Below are 18,218 nucleotides of genomic sequence, written 5' to 3'. Positions count from 1 at the left end.
CAGATCAGTGCGAGTGCGTTTGATTTCAACGGCAGAAACCTGCAGAAAACAGGGACGAAGAAAGCTGAGTAGTAGGGGTTACCATACTCTATTTCCCGGACATGTCCAGCCGTCGAGATCGACAAAAATATCCGGGATTCAGCTTTTGCTTTCTGCGGTCGCCATCCATTGTTTACATGCTCACCTTTTGTTTCAATCTAACTGAATTCATTCCGATTGGTGAATCTGAATGTAATGTTTACATGAATGCTAAACAAGTGATCGGTTGATTTGCGTTTTAACATTGCTAAGAAAATACCCGCACCTCCGTGAGAGATAGCCCATAAGACCGGTGCATCTCACAGGCGCGCTCATCAGTAATCACAGTAATACAGGGAGCAGGACGAGGCTAGCGCCGCGGGAGAAAGACGCGAGGCCGGTGGCGTGATCGGTTGAAAGACGCGAGGCCGGTGGCGTGATCGGTTGAAAGACGCGAGGCCGGTGGCGTGATCGGTTGATGTGTGTTTTACCATTGCTAAGAAAATACCTGCTCCTCCGTGCGAGATACGAGAACAGTGCCTCACAGGTGTCGGTCGTCAGTAATCACGCCACCGGCCTCGCGCCGTTCTCCCGCGCCCCTCAGCCTCGTCCTGCTCGCCACAGTAAACATGATGAACGGCAACTGTAGAACGCAAAAGCCGAATCCCGTACATTTTGGGCAAACTCGTCACGGAGACTCACTCGCCCAGATAGCAAATGACATCTGGCCCAGTTGTGGCCCACATTTTCCAAATTCTTCTGGCCCACATACCGCATGGAATGACGGCGATGACTCAACCTGAGTGTGGCAGCTAGAAGTCAGCCATAACCGGGCCAGACGTGGGCCACATCTCAGAAATGGCATGGGCCACAACCGGGCCAGACGTGGGCCACATCTCAGAAATGGCATGGGCCACAACCGGGCCAGACCTCAGAAATGGCATGGGCCACAACCGGGCCAGATCTCAGAAATGACATGGGCCACACCTGGGCCAAATCTCAAATGACATGGGCCACACCTGGGCCAAATCTCAAAAATGGCATGGGCCACATCTGGCCCAGATCTAATCATAATATAATAAAGAAAATACTCAAATAATCAGTCAAAAGTGATTTAATAAATATAAATATTTCATGAATACTTTTAAATTTATAAATAGTAATCAAAAACAGGAAACAATACATAATAAATACATTACCGTATATAAATATATACAATAAAACAGGCAGGGTCCAGAAGGGGGTACTGCAAGAAACCAGAAGGTAGTCCAAAGAAAACAAATATTTATAAATAAAAATCAAAAACAGAAAACAATAAATATAATACATTATATAAATATATACACAATAAAACAGGCAGGGTCCAGAAGGGGGTACTGCCAGAAACCAGAAGGTAGTCCAAAGAAAACAAATATGTATAAATAAAAATCAAAAACAGGAAACAATAAATATAATAAATACATTATATAAATATATACAATTAAACAGGCAGAGGTCCAGAAGGGGAGGACTGTCCAAAGAAAACATTAGACCAAGGTCTACATATTAGGAACAAATTCTACATATTATGAACAAGGTCAAGCAAGTGTCACTCAGAACCAGGAGAATTTAATAAAGCAAGTGTGCAAGTGAGAATCAGATCTATAGTTAAAAAACAGAGCAAGGCAAAAGAGCAGTCCGTTGAACAGGCAGGGCGAGCCAGTGTCAGAACCAGGAGAATTTAATAAACAAGTGGAGAATCAGATCTATAGTTCAAAAACAGAGCAAGGCAAAAGGGCAGTCCGTTGAGTAGGCAGAACAGGCAATTGTCAGAACCAAGAAACAGTCAATTTTTTTGTCTTGCCCGACGGCCTCCATCCCTGTCTGCGGAAAGCTGCAGCCATCTCTTTATCCACTTTATCCACTTCCTGGTCTGTTGCAGTGGAAGTCAAACGGTTTCTTCTGACTGCAGCTAAAATGACACATATGACCAACAGTAAATAAGCAAATTATTATTATTTATCATAAAATCTAACATTTATAGGGAATTGTTTTTTAGCTGACACCAAACACAAATAAAACACAGTAGTTAAGTTCAGAAAGCCATACCATTAATTACAGTTTTCAGAGAGGTGTCTTTGAATGCCGCTTTTCCATTGATTCCCCTCCAGTTCATTTGCCGGACCATGTCATTTGATAAAAGGAAGTTCAGAATCCGCCATACACTTTCCTTTACTGTTGTGCCTCCCCTCAAGGCTAACGTGTTTATCTGTAAAAATAAATATATGGACAAATAAAGGAACAAGCAAACATCATACTTGATTAGAACGTTCAAAAATGGGTTGGGCTTTTAACGGTTAATATAACAGTTCATTTGAAATTATTTAGCCTATAAAAGGATAGTAGAAAAGCCGTTTCTGTTTTGAAGTGCATAAAAGTGTGTCCATCCATCATAAAAGTGCTCCACACAGCTCTGGGGAGGTTAATAAAGGCTCTTTGAAGCGAAGTGATGCGTTCGTATAAGAAAAATAAATAGCTTCCAGCAGACAGGCCTTGGAAAATATACAGCCATTCACTGCCATTATAAAGCTTGAAAGAGTCAGGACATTTTTTTAATATAACATTGTATTTGTCTGAAAGAATAATGTCATATACACCTAGGATGACTTGAGGGTGAGAAAATCATTAGCTAATTTACATTCATTTCAGTTCCTTCAGCAGTAGGAGGAACTTATTCACAACCATCAATCTCATTGGTTAGTGCTAACTATGACCATCCACATTTTGACTTCAGCAAATCAGTTAGAGTGAGTACAATTGCCGCTTCTTCACCAAGCCAAACCTTTCTTGTTGCTTAACCATTCCATGTCGAACCGGCCCAGCCAGTACAGATATGATTTTAACACATGGTTGACTACATTTTTTACCATGTACAATGAACAAAAGATGAAAACACTGACACAGTTAATTGATGAGTTAAATTGTTCTATTGAAATATGAAATCTTACCACAGCTGTCTTGTAGTCTTCCTGCTGCAGCTGCCCCTCAATGACTTGAAGTTGTTGAAAACTTGACAGTGGAAAACAGTCTGTGTTTAAAGTTGGGTTGTCTTCTGTAGTTGATAATTTTTTGAGATCGTAGACCAATTTAACCAACGTTCCCATCTGTTCTTTGATCATTTCTTGGTTTGCAAGAATTTTGCGTATCCAAGCTATAAAAAAGAAAAAGCTATGAAAAAAAAAACCATATTACTGTGTTAAAAACAAAAAAAGCATTAAAAAAAAAAAAAGTCAGTACTAACCTTCACTGAAACCAGTGTGGGATGATGCTAAAGAGGGGAACACCACAACAATATATTAGTTTGAACATGTAAAATGACAGTAGAAGGAAGTAAAACTTTTTTTACTCTATAGCTCTGCAGATTTAGTTGTACATAATTTGGTTTAATAGGTTAATGAGTTAAACACGGTCAGTTTTAGAACTTAAATTGTTGTGAAAGATAACGCATGTTGTGTAACAGTATTTTGGATATATGGGTAAACCTGTAAGATTTGAATGCAGTGTTAGTGAACTGACACAGTATTACTTACAACTTAAGACTTCTGGCTCTCCATGTCTAAAGTGTGAGGTGCGATTCCTTGCTGTCAAGGCTAATTAGTGGGAAAGGCCAAAGTTTAGCAGTAGATTTTAGCACACGTTACAGTCAGGTCCATAAATATTGGGACACAGGCACAATTTTTATTTTTTCAGGTATTTACCAAAACATATTCAAGCTATAGTTATTTAATGGATATGGGCTGAAAGTGCACACTCTCAGGTTTAATTTGAGGGTATTTACATCCAAATTGGAGGACGGGTTTAGGAATTACAGCTCTTGAGAGAGCCACCCCCCCCCCCCTTTTCAAGGGACCAAAAGTAATTGGACAATTGAATCAAAAACGATTTCATGGACAGGTGTGGGCTATTTCTTCATTATTTCTTAATCAATTAAGCAGGTAAAAGGTCTGGGGTTGATTCGAAGTGTAGTATTTGCATTTGGAATCTATTGCTGTGAACCTACATCATGCGTTCAAAGGACATTTACATTTACATTTATTCATTTAGCTGACGCTTTTATCCAAAGCGACTTACAATTGCTATATATGTCAGAGGTCGCACGCCTCTGGAGCAACTAGGGGTTAAGTGTCTTGCTCAGGGACACATTGGTGTCTCACAGTGGATTCGAACCCGGGTCTCTCACACCAAAGGCATGTGTCTTATCCACTGCGCTACACCACCAAAGGAGCACTCCATGCAAGTCAAACAGACCATCATTAGGCTTCAAAAACAAAATAAATCCATCCGAGAGATAGCATTAATATTAGGAGTGGTCAAATCAACAGTTTGGTACATTCTGAGAAAAAAGAATGCACTGGTGAGCTCAGCAACATAAAAAGGCCTGGAGGTCCACGGAAGACAACAGTGGTAGATGATCGCAGGATCCTCTCCATGGTAAAGAAAAACCCATTCACAACATCCAGCCAAGTGAAGGACACTCTCCAGGAGCTAGGCGTGTCATTGTCAAAGTCTACAATCTCACAAGAGCAAGAGGGTTCACCACAAGGTGCAAACCATTCATAAGCATCAAGAACAGAAAGGCCAGATTAGACTTTGCCAAAAAGCATCTAAAAAAGCCTGACCAGTTCTGGAAAAGCATTCTTTGGACGGATGAAACTAAGATAAACTTGTACCAGAGTGATGGGAAGAGAAGAGTATGGAGAAGGAAAGGAACTGCTCATGATCCAAAGCATACCAATGGTGGTGGTGGTAGTGTCATGGCATGGGCATGTATGGCTGCCAATGGAACTGGTTCTCTTGTATTTATTGATGTGACTGCTGACAAAAGCAGCAGGATGAATTCTGAAGTGTTTCGGTCAATATTATCTGTTCATATTCAGCCAAATGCTTCAGAACTCATTGGACGGCGCTTCACGGTGCAGATGGACAATGACCCGAGGCATACTGCGAAAGCAACCAAAGAGTTTTTTAAGGGGAAGAAGTGGAATGTTATGCAATGGCCAAGTCAATCACCTGACCTGAATCTGATTGAGCATGCATTTCACTTGCTGAAGACAAAACTGAAGGGAAAATGCCCCAAGAACAAGCAGGAACTGAAGACAGTTGCAGTAGAGGCCTGGCAGAGCATCACCAGGGATGAAGCCCAGCATCTGGTGATGTCTATGCGTTCCAGACTTCAGGCTGTAATTGACTGCAAAGTTTGATTTATGATAGTTAATCTCTCCCATTACTTTTGGTCCCATAAAAAGTGGGAGGCACATATACAAACTGTTGTAATTCCTACACCGTTCACCTGATTTGGATGTAAATACCCTCAAATTAAAGCTGAAAGTCTGCAGTTAAAGCACATCTTGTTCGTTTCATTTCAAATCCATTGTGGTGGTGTTTAGAGCCAAAAAGATTAGAATTGTGTCGATGTCCCAATATTTATGGACCTGACTGTATATGGGTAAATTATGGGTTAAATGGGAAGAAAAGGTTTTATCGTAAATTTACGGGTTACTGATGTCGGTTTCAATGGTGTTGATGTCCTCCTTTGGTTGCTGTGGATTTGTTTTTGGCGACCCGATGTCATCAAAACAAGCCATAAATAAATGTCACCCCTGAATTTGGCTAACATTAGATATTAAAGGAGAACTCCGGTCAATTTTAACATTGAGCTAATTTTTTTTTGTAAATTTGTAGCCAGCGCACATACCTGTATTTACTTCCTTTTTTCGGTCGAAGCCCACAGTAGTCGATTGTCGAGAGTCGACAATCAACAACTGTGGACTTCGACCGAAAACAGGAAGTAAATACAGGTATGTGCGCTGGCTGAATTAACATCACTTTTATTCATATCTTTCACATCTACTGCAGTCAGATTCACCCGTGATCACTCTGAAGGAATCACTCACATGGCTGTGCACTTGTAATGACACATCAAGGATGTTAAGAGGCTAAAAGCAGGTTTAAAATGTGCCCCATTTAAGTCAACAGGGTGGAAATTTTAAAAAGAGTATAACACGGTGTAAGCAACACCGATTTTTGTCGTTCTCTGTACTGACACCACCCCAAATTTACAAAAAAAATAAAAAATGAGCTCAATGTTAAAATTGACCGGAGTTCTCCTTTAACACAAAACACAAAGATATAAGCTGTGTCTGAAATCACTCCCTATCCACTATTTAGAGTGTCGGCCATTTTGTAGTGGTGTCCGAATTCTGAGTGAACGACATCATTCCCTACATTTGTTCACTACTTTTACCCACAATCCTCTCTGAACTAGAGCGTACATCCGATGTACACTTGCTGAAGCACAATTTCCCACAATCCAATGCGTAGAGGACTGAGCTCGCATGAAAGTCCGGGAGCGAGTGAGTTTAAACCAGAGATTACTTTACAACTTATCTTATTTCTGCTTTAACATTGATTTAATCCTTATTTTTAAATTTTTTATTATTATTAATCATTACTTGAATAAAACTTATTAAAATATTGAGAATATATAAATGACTTGTTAAAATGAAATGAAATATTAATAAGGTAATTTTTTTTACCTTCATTTTTTTTTTATTAAAATATTATTTAGGCATTAAAACGATGTTTTTTAACTCGTTAAACTGTAAGGAATAGATGATAATTTGGTGGATGATTTGAAAAATATTCATTGATCATCTGTCATTCGAATGTAATCATAACAGTCGTCTGAAGAGCTCAATGACCCTGTCATCTGTGAGCGTGAGTTTAACAATTTCAATCGATGAAACTACAAAGCTGGCACAGAGGTATATACAAAATAGTCAATATGATTGTTGTTAATTTTATTTTATAAAGCAAGTAACATGTAAGATAAAAGGAGTTTTATCACGTGTGACAAAGCCTTTACTGCGACAGCTCCAGCTCTCCGACGCGTTGTGTAAACGTCAGCGTCCGAATTCACTCACTTACTTTCGTTCACTCCTTGCAGATATAGTGCACTCAAACGCCATACACTACTATATAGGGATTAGTAAATGAGTGAACGGTTTCAGACACAGCTATAAACATTCTAAGATAAAAAAACATTATAATCCAGTCATTTTAAGCCAAAATGGGGGTCAACCTAGGACGAATTGCAACAGAAGCAAACTAAACTAATTTTGTATCCTCAATATATCCTGAGTAAAAAAAAAAAAAAAAAAAAAGCCCTGAAGAATATCATTTGGGATTATACATAAAGGAAGTAGTACTTTAAACCAGCCTTTATTAATTATTATTGCAGAGATGGGGTTTGGGGCTGGGTCCCGGGGACTGTTACTGAGGGTTCACTTTTTTATTTTACCTTCCTTTGTCTTCTGCATTTTCCTTACCCCTTCTCTCCTGTTCCCTCAGACTCATTTCCCAGAAACAGTCCCACAGACCCATCCCCAAACCTATATCTCTGCAATATTAAGTAATAAAGGCTGGTTTAAAGTACTTCCATCTATGTATTAATGCTCATGGGTAGCCTAAACAGGTTCCATTCAGACCTTACCATCAAGTCTTTTACTGTTATATGCCAACAAGACATTTTCACTTGGCTATACCCAATGTTTTGTCTTGATGCAAGTAATCAACTCAGTAATTCTCATGGTGATATACAGGTTAAAAATGTTACCCTAATCATGAGAAAAATAATGAATAGGCTATATTTGGGTCTTTCTAAACTTTCCCCTAAAGGGATTCTTCTGGGCTTTTTTTCCCTTACTCAGGACATATTCAGGATACAAAAATCAGTTGAATTTGCTTCTGTTGCAATTTGTCCTACCTTTTTTCATAAAACGACTGGACTAGTACATCTCCTGTGTTTTCTTCAAATACTCACAATTCATAGTCTCTGCGTCCTCTCTGGCCAGTGGTAGAGAGTAATTCCCTGCTCTGCTGGTACCTGTACAGGAAAACAAGAGGGAGAAATGATTCTACAATAATTTAATGTGTGTGGCAATCGAAAGTGAATGATAATAATGTACGGTCCGCAAGGTTTTCACTGTTGTGGCTTGCTTAACCTCTCAAGAAATCAAACCTAATGAGTGCAGCACACATAGAAACTCAGTAAACATACTGCGATAATTTATAAAATCCCTATAGTGTCTCATTATTCAAAAAGTAATTGTTCAAATGTAAGAATTTAAAATGAACGATGGAGCAGACATTTAATACGATTAGGGGAAAAATGCCTTTTAAAGGAGTCATATAACGGTACATGCACTTTTACAAGTTGATTGTACTGAAATGTGTGTTGGCAGTGCCTGTACACAACCATCATAAAATGATAAAAATCCATCCAGTGTTTTTTTTTTTAATCTTCATATGTTTTCCCCTCTCTCAAATCAAGCCGTTCGACCATGTGACGTCACAAAAATCGACGCCCCTCCCACGATTGTTGATTGACAGCAGCGTTTCAACACAGACCCACCCTCGCTCGTGAGCGAGCTGTCAATCATAGCCCATGCGGACCGACGCGGTCACTGTTGATATGCTGGACTGGAGCACTGTCTATGAGCAGAATGGCGTCTAAGCGATTGTGGTGTTCTGTTCTTGGGTGTAATAAGGAACACAGCATCATTTTGATGTTCCTAAATCCGTACAGCTGAAGACGCAGTGGCTGAGTTTGTTTTCGAAGGGAATATTCCCCACGATCAACGTCAAGCTTTCATGTTTGCGCGAATCATTTCACACACCAGACTGCTTTACAAACGAGGGTCAGTAAAGCTGGTTTTGCTAAGAAGCTGCTCCTGAAAAAAGGATCGGTACCAACTATTCGTGTTCCTGCTGCACCTCCAGAAGAAGTGAGTGTAATGTTTTATTAACCTTTATATTAATATTTATATTGATCTTTGCAAATCATTAGCACGCTTCACGATGAATGCGGCTGTTTACATTACGGCATGTTTTCTATGTACGGCGTTCTCAATATAATTCATAATCCCACGTTTATAATGAACAGCGCGTTATGGTTATTGTGTTATTTCAAAAGGGGTACGCACAGAACAGAGGGGCGGGGTCAGCACAGCTCATTATCATTTAAAGACACATGCACTTAAACGGCGTGCTGAAAACAGAGCTGTTTTTGACCAGGTAAAATTAGTTCTTACAATACTAATGAGAATTTTTAATTAAAGTATATTACAAACTTTTAATTTAGACCCTAAAGAATCATATTAGCTTGTACAAAAATGGCATTATATGACCCCTTTAAATGTAAAAATATGCAGATTTAGATTCGTCAAAGCTGATTTAACATTGATGAGAATATTGCTTCAAAATAAATTATATTTACAACACAAAAAAATCCAAGTGAATGACCGATTTACTTGTCCGAAGGACAAACACATGACAAGGCTTAATGTCGAGCCCTGCTTTATTTAAACCAATTGTATGCCTCATTGTTTTTACATAATATGTATTAAGTAGGGATGCACCGAAATTAAAATTCTGGGCCGAAACCGAAACTTCTGGATGCACTTGGCAAAAATAATCAATCATTTTCCTGAATTAAAAAAAATAAGTCAATAAACAAAAATAGCCACAATTATTTTGAAAGTAACACAAAAATTGGACAGAAAATAGGTCCATAATAAAATAAATATATATATTCAAATTAATATATTATTCTTTATTCAGTTCTATGCAACAGAATCAGATTTCATAGATTGTCCTAGAAAGATATTATCAGAGCATGCAAGCAGAGCATAATAAACAGATTACAAAAAAATAATCGTTTGTGACAGCCCTACTAAATTCAAAGACAAAAGTGTATTTCCAGAACTGATGATAGCATTCCTCAAATGAATTCACAAAAAACAAATGTGTTAATAAAACAAATTAATAGAACTATAACTGTGGCACAAATTGGCCAATCTTACATTTCCTGATGGGGTTGATTTGCACTTCTGGCGCTGCCGGAAGTGGAAAGTTTGCTTCATCCTCAGTTTCACTATCATCGAAATAACGTGCCCTTTTACTGAAGAAAAAAATCAATTATTCAATTGATTGTCCTCATTCAGCAGCCATACTCTGCTCTGTATGTGCTGTATTTACATGTGTCTTTTTCTTCTCACGGGGGGCGAGTCCACGTCTGTAAGGTCTGTGTTTATTTCTGCCTCTGGTAGTTTTTGGCGAGCTTCTTCATATGTTTCTGTATAGATAAACAACAAGGTTTCTGTGAAGCAAACTAAAAAAAACATTAAAGAGAAATTATGAATAAATAATAGGAGAAAATGAAGAAAATTTATTTATATATATATATATATATATATATATATATATATATATATATATATATATATATATATATATATTTTTTTTTTATATATATATATATATATATATATATATATATATATATATATATATATATATATATATATATATATATATATATATATATATATATATATATATATATATATATATATATATATATATGGGCCAGATTTACTAAATAGGCACAATCTCTTTTTTGGGGGGAAGTAAACAATGGTGCAAATACCAGGAAATTAACTAGCACAAACCTTAGTTAATCACCTTGCATGATTCATTTAAATTAATCTGAATGATTCTGCATGAGTTTGAAAGGGAAACTCTTAAAACCGCATATGCAACAAGGTCAGCCGCAAAAACAACTGTTCACACCTTTAGTGTCTTTAATAAATCCCGACACCAAAAGACGGTTTATGCTGGTGCAACCTGTTAGTAAATCTGACCCATGGAAGCTAAGGATATGTACCTCTAGTAAAAATAATCCGGATTTTGAAGGGAGTCCAGGATGGTCCTGGCTTTACCATTGATTTTATGGCTTTAACTCTATCTTCATATTTGTATGGAGGCCACATACAAACATTGTCCCTTACCCAATTATGGGGGACAACCTCGACTTCATTTGTGGTTAAAAAGATTACGATATGATACATTGGCTGAAAAAAACAAGAGTTGTAATTAATTTTAGACTTCATTTAAAAAACGAATTCATATAAATGCCACTTACAAAAGCATGTCCCACAATATAATCCAGAAATGGTGTTGCTGCTTCTCAAGAACTATGTACATTAATTGGTGATATTATTAAGATGTGTGAGTCAGAGGGAAGACTGCAAATTTGTCTCCCAGAGGCAACCTCACACACTTCTGCCAGGGCTTTGTGAGCTCAGTAAAGTGCATCACTGTTGACAAATTGGACACGATGAATACTCCCATGTTTCTGGAGTCAAGAGGGTAAGTGTATAAGGCCTCTTTCTCTCTATACTCTTGAAACATAACATACTCTTTACCCCCATAAGCAATGATGTTTTTTACTGAAATCACTTTGCCATGAATAGAAATGCAATCATCTTTGCTCGATATTCGCAGCATGACACCATCAACAGTAAGCTGTCTGAACTGATGTACTGCTTCTGTCAGTGTTTGTGGTACAGGTCCATTTTTATGGGGGCACATCAGTGATATTTCATCAGTGGAATAACAGTTCCTTTCCTCATGTTCTGACAGCCTGCGGATTATCTGTGCAAGTGGATTGTGAGGCTTCCTTACCAATCTCTTAAGCTCACCAAGATAATTTTCATAGGGGAAGCCAGATATGCCATCTAAAGGACCATGCACTTTAACATAACTAGCAAGATGTACCAAGCCATGAATGTTGTATACCACCATCTCTTTGCCATACAACAAGCCATAACGCTCAACAAATGATACCAAAAAGGAGTGAGCCAAATCATTCATTTCGATACAATATTTTGAATTTGCCAAGATGTAGATGGCAACAGACAAAAGCATAAAGTTATCATAAACCTGGCGAGGCAACACACTCTTTAAAACAACAGGGCCTGTGTACAGCAACAGTTGGCGGAATTCAGTTGCCTTCCAACGAAGTCTCTCACTGAGAGCCCTAGGCTTTCTGGCAAACTCTGCTGGAATGAACTCCTTCAATGCTACCAGTCTCTCAGAGATACCCAAGACTTGAATGCTCGAAAGTCTTGTACGCAGGGGGCCCACTGCACCACACCACAGATCCGTTAGACGTCTCACTACACCCAAACACACAAGGTGCATGTAATCATGAGGAAAACCCGTTACCATGTCAATGTCAGTTTCTAGAAGAGGACAGTGTGTTAGATGGTGTTCCTCATCTAATCCCAGTCGAAAAGCTTCATCTGTTCTACAGGAGGCATCGTTCTCAGGAAATGTCATGCGGTGTTTCACATAGGAACCTTTCTGCTGACATTTGTCACAGCCATAGTATCCTGTGTGAGATTTTATACCTTTGATAAAGGCTCGTGCTGGAGCGTCACACATGATAGACGTTACCTTGACAAAGAAAGTCTTGCCACCAAAAACAAAACCTCTTCTTAAACTCTGCAACTCACAAACTAAGTGACTGAGATAGTCAGAAAGATTTTTTGGCTTAGTGGTCCCACAAAACAACCCTACGACAACAGGTTTCTTAGATAGACCTTTGAACATGCCAAGAATAGGCCAAAGTTGAACTGAAGAACTTTTGAAAAGTGGGATGCCGTCAAAATTTAGCTGCATGTTAAATGTGTGCCCGTCTGTAAAATAAGAACATACACTTCTCAACGTGTTTCTGAAAGCATTGACAATACCAAAATAGTGGAAAGATCCACCGGCAATCATCTCCACATTGTACTCTGTTTTCGTTTTTAACAGTGACCTTCCATCTTTTGGCAGGAATGGTAAATGCACTCTAAGAATTGCCAATAAAGCAGAAAGCGCAATGAGAGATACACCAAAACGAAGTGCCCAGTCAGTAATGCTGCTTCTGAGATCACTTTCATCGTTTGTTTCGCCAGTACTGCTACAATCATAGCTACTGTTTGTATTCTCACTAACAGAGATGCAAGTAGGATTCAAATCTGAAGGTCTGCAGTCAGAGAGAATGCCACCAGGAGGAATGCTAACAGGAGAGTTTAGATTATCAGTATGGTCATACACCTCATGATTCACTGATTTAAGAAAAGTGTCAACTCTTTTGAGGGCCCTTTTCCTAAGATTGCTGCGTTCATTGTAATTCATCACTAGTGAACACAATACAGAGTCACAAATAAAATATGCATGGAATATCCCTAATGAGTTCAAGCTCAGGATGTTCACTACCCTATAATGAGAGAGAAACAGCAGATTAGGAGAGCAAGTTAAATTAAAGGGATAGTTCACAGTAAAATTCTGTCATCCTTTACAATCAACAAATAAACATTAAATGACAGTGATTAAACAATATACAAGTCAAGAGTATTATTCTGTATTACAGGTATTTACAGACAGGTCAAAAGAGACAAGAGTTTGGTAGAACAGTATAAATCCATACATTTAAAATAAAAATAAAAATTGCAAAAACAATATCTGATCATGTGTCATCATACTAACGCTACAGTGGATTGAATCTAGTTGGTTTTGTTTTTCTTTTTTTCTCCTTTTTCCTGCATTGATTCTTTACACATCTATCAAATCATGTGCATCATACTAGATTTTTTTTAGCTGGCTTTCCGTGTAGTGTAGCTATCACGACTTTGCGAGATGAGTGTAATAAGATACGAGTTATAAGATATGTGCAAACAAGGTGAGTAAATTTGTATTCATAAACTTAATAATTGTGATACTAAACTAAATCTTGTTGAATCTTAATCCTAAATAATGAATTTGCAGTTTTTTCCAAGCTGCATTCATAACCAAAGAGTAAAATTGCGTTCTAGGGTCTTTAATGTCGGTATTTTTTTTTTAAAATATAATATTTTGGCATTCTAGTGTTAATTTTGAATCTTAAAGTGTGTTTTATTCATTTGAAAAAAAAAAAAAAAGAAAAAAAAAAATTGTGAAAGACAGGAGGTGCTGACTGGAAGCGTGGACCTCTTTTGAGTCCCGCCTATATTAGGTGAGTCAATTTTAATTCATTACGGTTTAATAATTATGATACTAAAAGTAATCTTTTGGTTTAGATTTTTAATCATAAATAATGGATTTGTTGCAGTTTTTGCACGATAGTAGCCGTTTAATGGCGTCAAGTGATTATAGTATTTTAAATGTATTAAACTTTTTCTGCTCTAGGACTAATATTAAATGTAAAGTTTGCTTCATTAAAGGGATATTTCAGCTCTGGAAAGATGAATGTGTATTTAAAATGGGTAATTTATGTAGTAGAAATGTGAAATTATTTTTGAATTTGGAGCCTTCTAGACTGAGAAAAGCCAGAAAATTTATTTTTAGCTTTTGTGGATGAAAAACTACAACTCCCAGAATGCACTTGCTTCACTGCCCTAGGAAGCCACGCCTACCGGTGAGAGAGTGCAGTTAAACACAAGGCTAGCTACTAGTGAGTCTCCGTGACGAGTCTGACAGGGATTTCGAGATCGCCCAAAATTTCCTGGATTCGGCTTTTGCGTTCTACAGTCTCCATTGATTAGGTTTACTGTGGCGAGCAGGACGAGTGAGAGCGACACGAGGCTGGTGGCTTGTTTACTGATGATGAGCAACAATGGTGAGATGCACCGTTCTCGTATCTCACAGAGGAGCGGGAATTTCCTTATCAATCAATCCACATCAACCGATCACTTGTTTAGCGTTCATGTAAACACTACATTCAGATTCACCAATCGGAGTGAATTCAGTTAGATTGAAACAAAAGGTGAGCATGTAAACAATGAATGGCGACTGCAGAAAGCAAAAGCCGAATCCCGGACATTTTGGACGATCTCGACGGCCGGACATGTCCGGGAAAAAGAGGATGGTAACCCCTAATACTTTCTCCTACTACTCAGCTTTCTCCACAGAACAAGAGTCTGTTAGCTTAGCTTCCAAATAAAAGATAGCTGACACTATCTGTGGACATGCTGTGAGTGAGATCCCACCCTCTATGGGCGGGTTGAGAACATGCGGAACAGCGCCTTCTACTGGCTGTAGTCTTTAGCCTTTGGACAAAAAATCCTCAGATGACGCAAAAATCATAATTTTGCGTCATCGGAGGATTTTTTCCAGACCAAAAAAAAACAAAAAACAAACAAACAAATCTCTCGTCTCAGGGGGATATGAGGGTGGAAAGCAGGGTAATTTGAAAACACTACAGGTTTTCTACTGATACAAAGCTTAATGCTAAATCCTGAAGTATCCCTTTAATGTTAGATATACGGTAAGCAAATTTAGCATTGTACATCTTTATTGATGAGTTGTTTTCATTAAAAATAATAACCACAAATTAAGCATTCATTTTAGAATTAAGTGGAAATCCAAAGACCTTTTGTGTTAAAACGCAGGTATACCTGTCATCAGTCTAATTCACCTTGTTAAAAGTTCTGTTTAATATAATAAATTCATTTATGCTTCCATGACAAGCACATATACACTAAAGAGAAAATAACTATACAACTGTAAACTAGTGTTGCACGGTGTACCGACTTCAAAAGTATCGCGATACTCGGAAATTAAAAACGTCACGATACCTAAATTTATCAGTATCGATACTTAAAAAAAAAAAAAAAAAAAAAACGCCTCCCTATGGACGTCTGTGTTTTTTTTCCTGACGCACGCAGCAAATAATCTGCTGCTGTCAGTGTCATGTGACAAAACACTACAGCGAGATGGCTGCATGTGCGAGCACAAGTGGTCTACGACTCGTAGAAAAAGATGACGCGAGGAGTGACAAATGGTACGTTGCCTACCTTGCTCTGTTGCACGGTGCTCCGATACTTCAAAAGTAAATCGGAAATTAAAAACGTCACGATTCCTTAATTTATTAGTATCGATACTTCTAAGAATGACCGCGTTCCAGATTTGTAAGGCCGGCGACACACTGGCTGCGTGTCGTGTCCGTTTTTATTTCGGCTCCCATGTTAACTGCCTGCGTGACAAGCGGAAAACGCGTGCATGCTAGAATAGAACCGACGCCTATTTTTCACGCGTCACGCAAGCGTGTTGGAAGCGTTCCCAGGCAAAATAGAATAGGAAAAGATGTTTCTATGTCATTTTGACACGAATACATATTAATAAATGGCATTTTGATGTTTGAAAGTTGACATAAATACAATATAAATGTAATTTAAAAAAATATGATTGATTTTCAAATATTGCACCTCTCAATACAGAACGAATTATTCTGTAGCCTATTTTGCCGCCAACACTGCCGACGTTGTCTTTGCTGCTATATATTTATGTTTAACATGAAGTATAGGCCTTCCACAAATCTCTCCCCACATGTCAAATATATCACCAATGAGGCTTATCATATGTTACCAATATTAAACATTGTTTAATATAATCGCTGTTCATATTTTTATTCAAAGTTCAGAATCAAGATAAAGCTCTTATGTTTCTTATGATAAATGAGATAATGCTGCTAAATTTATATTTTTTTTTACCTTGAATGTCATTGCTCTAATTTATTTTGTATATTTTTATATTTCATATTTTGTTCAAATGTTTAATATATCTGCTGTTCATATGTTCATTTATTAGTGTGTTATATGATTAGATTGTTGTCCCGGTTTTAAAATAAAGCACAGCAATGATATTTGAGAGTGTTTCTCCCTTTTCAGGAAAAGTATCGAAATCGCAATACTTGACTTGGTATCGGTATCGAAACAATAATTTTGGTATCGTGACAACACTACTGTAAACACCTTTAAGTGATGCTTTAAAAAAAAAAGACAACTTACCTTGGTTGAAATAAGGGATGATTAGAGAAAAGAAAAAAAAACAGTGGAGGATGATGCAAAATCTAAAAAAGGAAACAATAAAAAGAATATATTACAGGTAACCACTACAGTAGTCCAAAATGTTGAATGAGGTGTATGCTGCAAATTAATCTAATATGAATATATAAAATAAATCTAAAGTGAAACTAAGAATGTGCTTAAAAACATCTTACAGCAAAGGATGACTGTGGCGAGCAGGCAGAAGCTGAGGGCTGTGAGAGAATAGCTGGAGGCCAGTGTGATTACTGATGAGTGACACCTGTACGTTGCTCATTATCAATCACTCACCAGCCTCCGTTCTCTCACTCTCAGCCACACCCTGCTCACCACAGTCACAATGATCTGTTTGCAGACAAGAAAAATGGGTAAAATAAGACTGAGTAACTACTGTAATATCAACTATTACCTAGGTCTGTATTTATAGACGTGCTATAATGATGTAGCTTTAAAGAATATAAGCCCAAATACTAACTGAAGTGTCTCAAAAATATACTTACATGGATAAAGATGCTTAATGGTTGAAAGAGCTCTTAAAAGAGCTTTTGGGGGTCATTTAGCTGCTGTTGACACAAAAGCAAAATGGAGAAAAATAAGAAACATGACTGAACAGAATTAATTTTATCAATATATACACACATTTAGTAAACTTTGAGTTATTATTACATAGGCTAATCAAAACAACCCAGCTGCTGATTGATATTACTTGGAAAAAAAAAAAAAAAAAAAAAAGGGTATGTGTTTCTCTCCCTCCATTGTGTCCACTGTCTCCCCTCCTGTCCCATTTCTCATAGGTTGTTCTACCCTAACTGGTCAGCGCGCATGGTGCCTGGTCACAGAGAGTGTCCGTCTTTTAACAGCGGAAATGAAGTGCGAGGGTGAAAGGGAAGCTGTTGGAATTGTGTTTATTTCTTTTGATTGGGAATTCTGTGAAGTCATTGATAATGTTGTTTTTCTCCCTTGTTTTTCTTACTTTTAGTGGTGTGTTGGCCACAATTAACCTAAGAACAAACTGCCTGAGTTATGAACGCTGTTGGGGCTTTTTTGCGTATTGAAGGAGAAATTCTTGTTATGCTAGGCTGTATAACAGTTCATAAGAATACCGGTGTTTACTTTGGTTGTTTAATTGACGTTAATGACAGACAGCACCACGTTTCTAAGGTTGCTGTAATTGTAAGACCTAATCCAATATCCTCCCTGAGACCCATAAGGGAAAACAAGTTTTGTTAATGTTTTTATATATATATATATATATATATATATATATATATATATATATATATATATATATATATATATATATATATATATATATAAAATTTGGTTTTCCATTATATGCGATATGTATATTTTCATTGTCTCTAATTTGAATAGTAATGTGTTTTTAGGAAACACGTAATGGAAAAAAAGTAGCTATAACGAGTAATAAATAGACAACATTTTTATAATAGCTCATATTTCATATAAATA

The 18,218-nt window shown here is 37.5% G+C and overlaps 2 protein-coding genes across 2 annotated transcripts; both read right to left on the bottom strand.

Annotated features, from left to right (window-relative positions):
• Positions 1-1,695: 1,695 nt before the first annotated feature.
• On the bottom strand, positions 1,696-16,768 carry LOC308686636 (uncharacterized protein). The gene is made up of 8 exons (XM_081395074.1): positions 16,713-16,768; positions 10,096-10,192; positions 9,921-10,018; positions 7,880-7,942; positions 3,299-3,325; positions 3,006-3,208; positions 2,107-2,266; positions 1,696-1,969 (listed from the first exon to the last, which is right to left on the bottom strand). The coding sequence occupies exons 4-8, from the start codon at positions 7,884-7,886 to the stop codon at positions 1,827-1,829; spliced, it is 540 nt and encodes a 179-aa protein (XP_081251200.1). The 5' UTR covers positions 7,887-7,942; positions 9,921-10,018; positions 10,096-10,192; positions 16,713-16,768; the 3' UTR covers positions 1,696-1,826.
• LOC308686634 (uncharacterized protein) lies at positions 10,924-13,226 on the bottom strand. The gene is made up of 2 exons (XM_081395073.1): positions 11,042-13,226; positions 10,924-10,970 (listed from the first exon to the last, which is right to left on the bottom strand). Exon 1 carries the CDS (start codon positions 13,081-13,083, stop codon positions 11,119-11,121), a length of 1,965 nt encoding a protein of 654 aa, XP_081251199.1. The 5' UTR covers positions 13,084-13,226; the 3' UTR covers positions 10,924-10,970; positions 11,042-11,118.
• Positions 16,769-18,218: the final 1,450 nt, after the last annotated feature.

The sequence above is a fragment of the Scardinius erythrophthalmus genome, assembly GCF_964197995.2.
Source record: "Scardinius erythrophthalmus genome assembly, contig: HAP1_SCAFFOLD_550, whole genome shotgun sequence".
Lineage (NCBI taxonomy): Eukaryota > Metazoa > Chordata > Actinopteri > Cypriniformes > Leuciscidae > Scardinius > Scardinius erythrophthalmus.
Note: the sequence above shows the minus strand (reverse complement) of the source record. Positions and strands in the feature narration are given on the sequence as shown.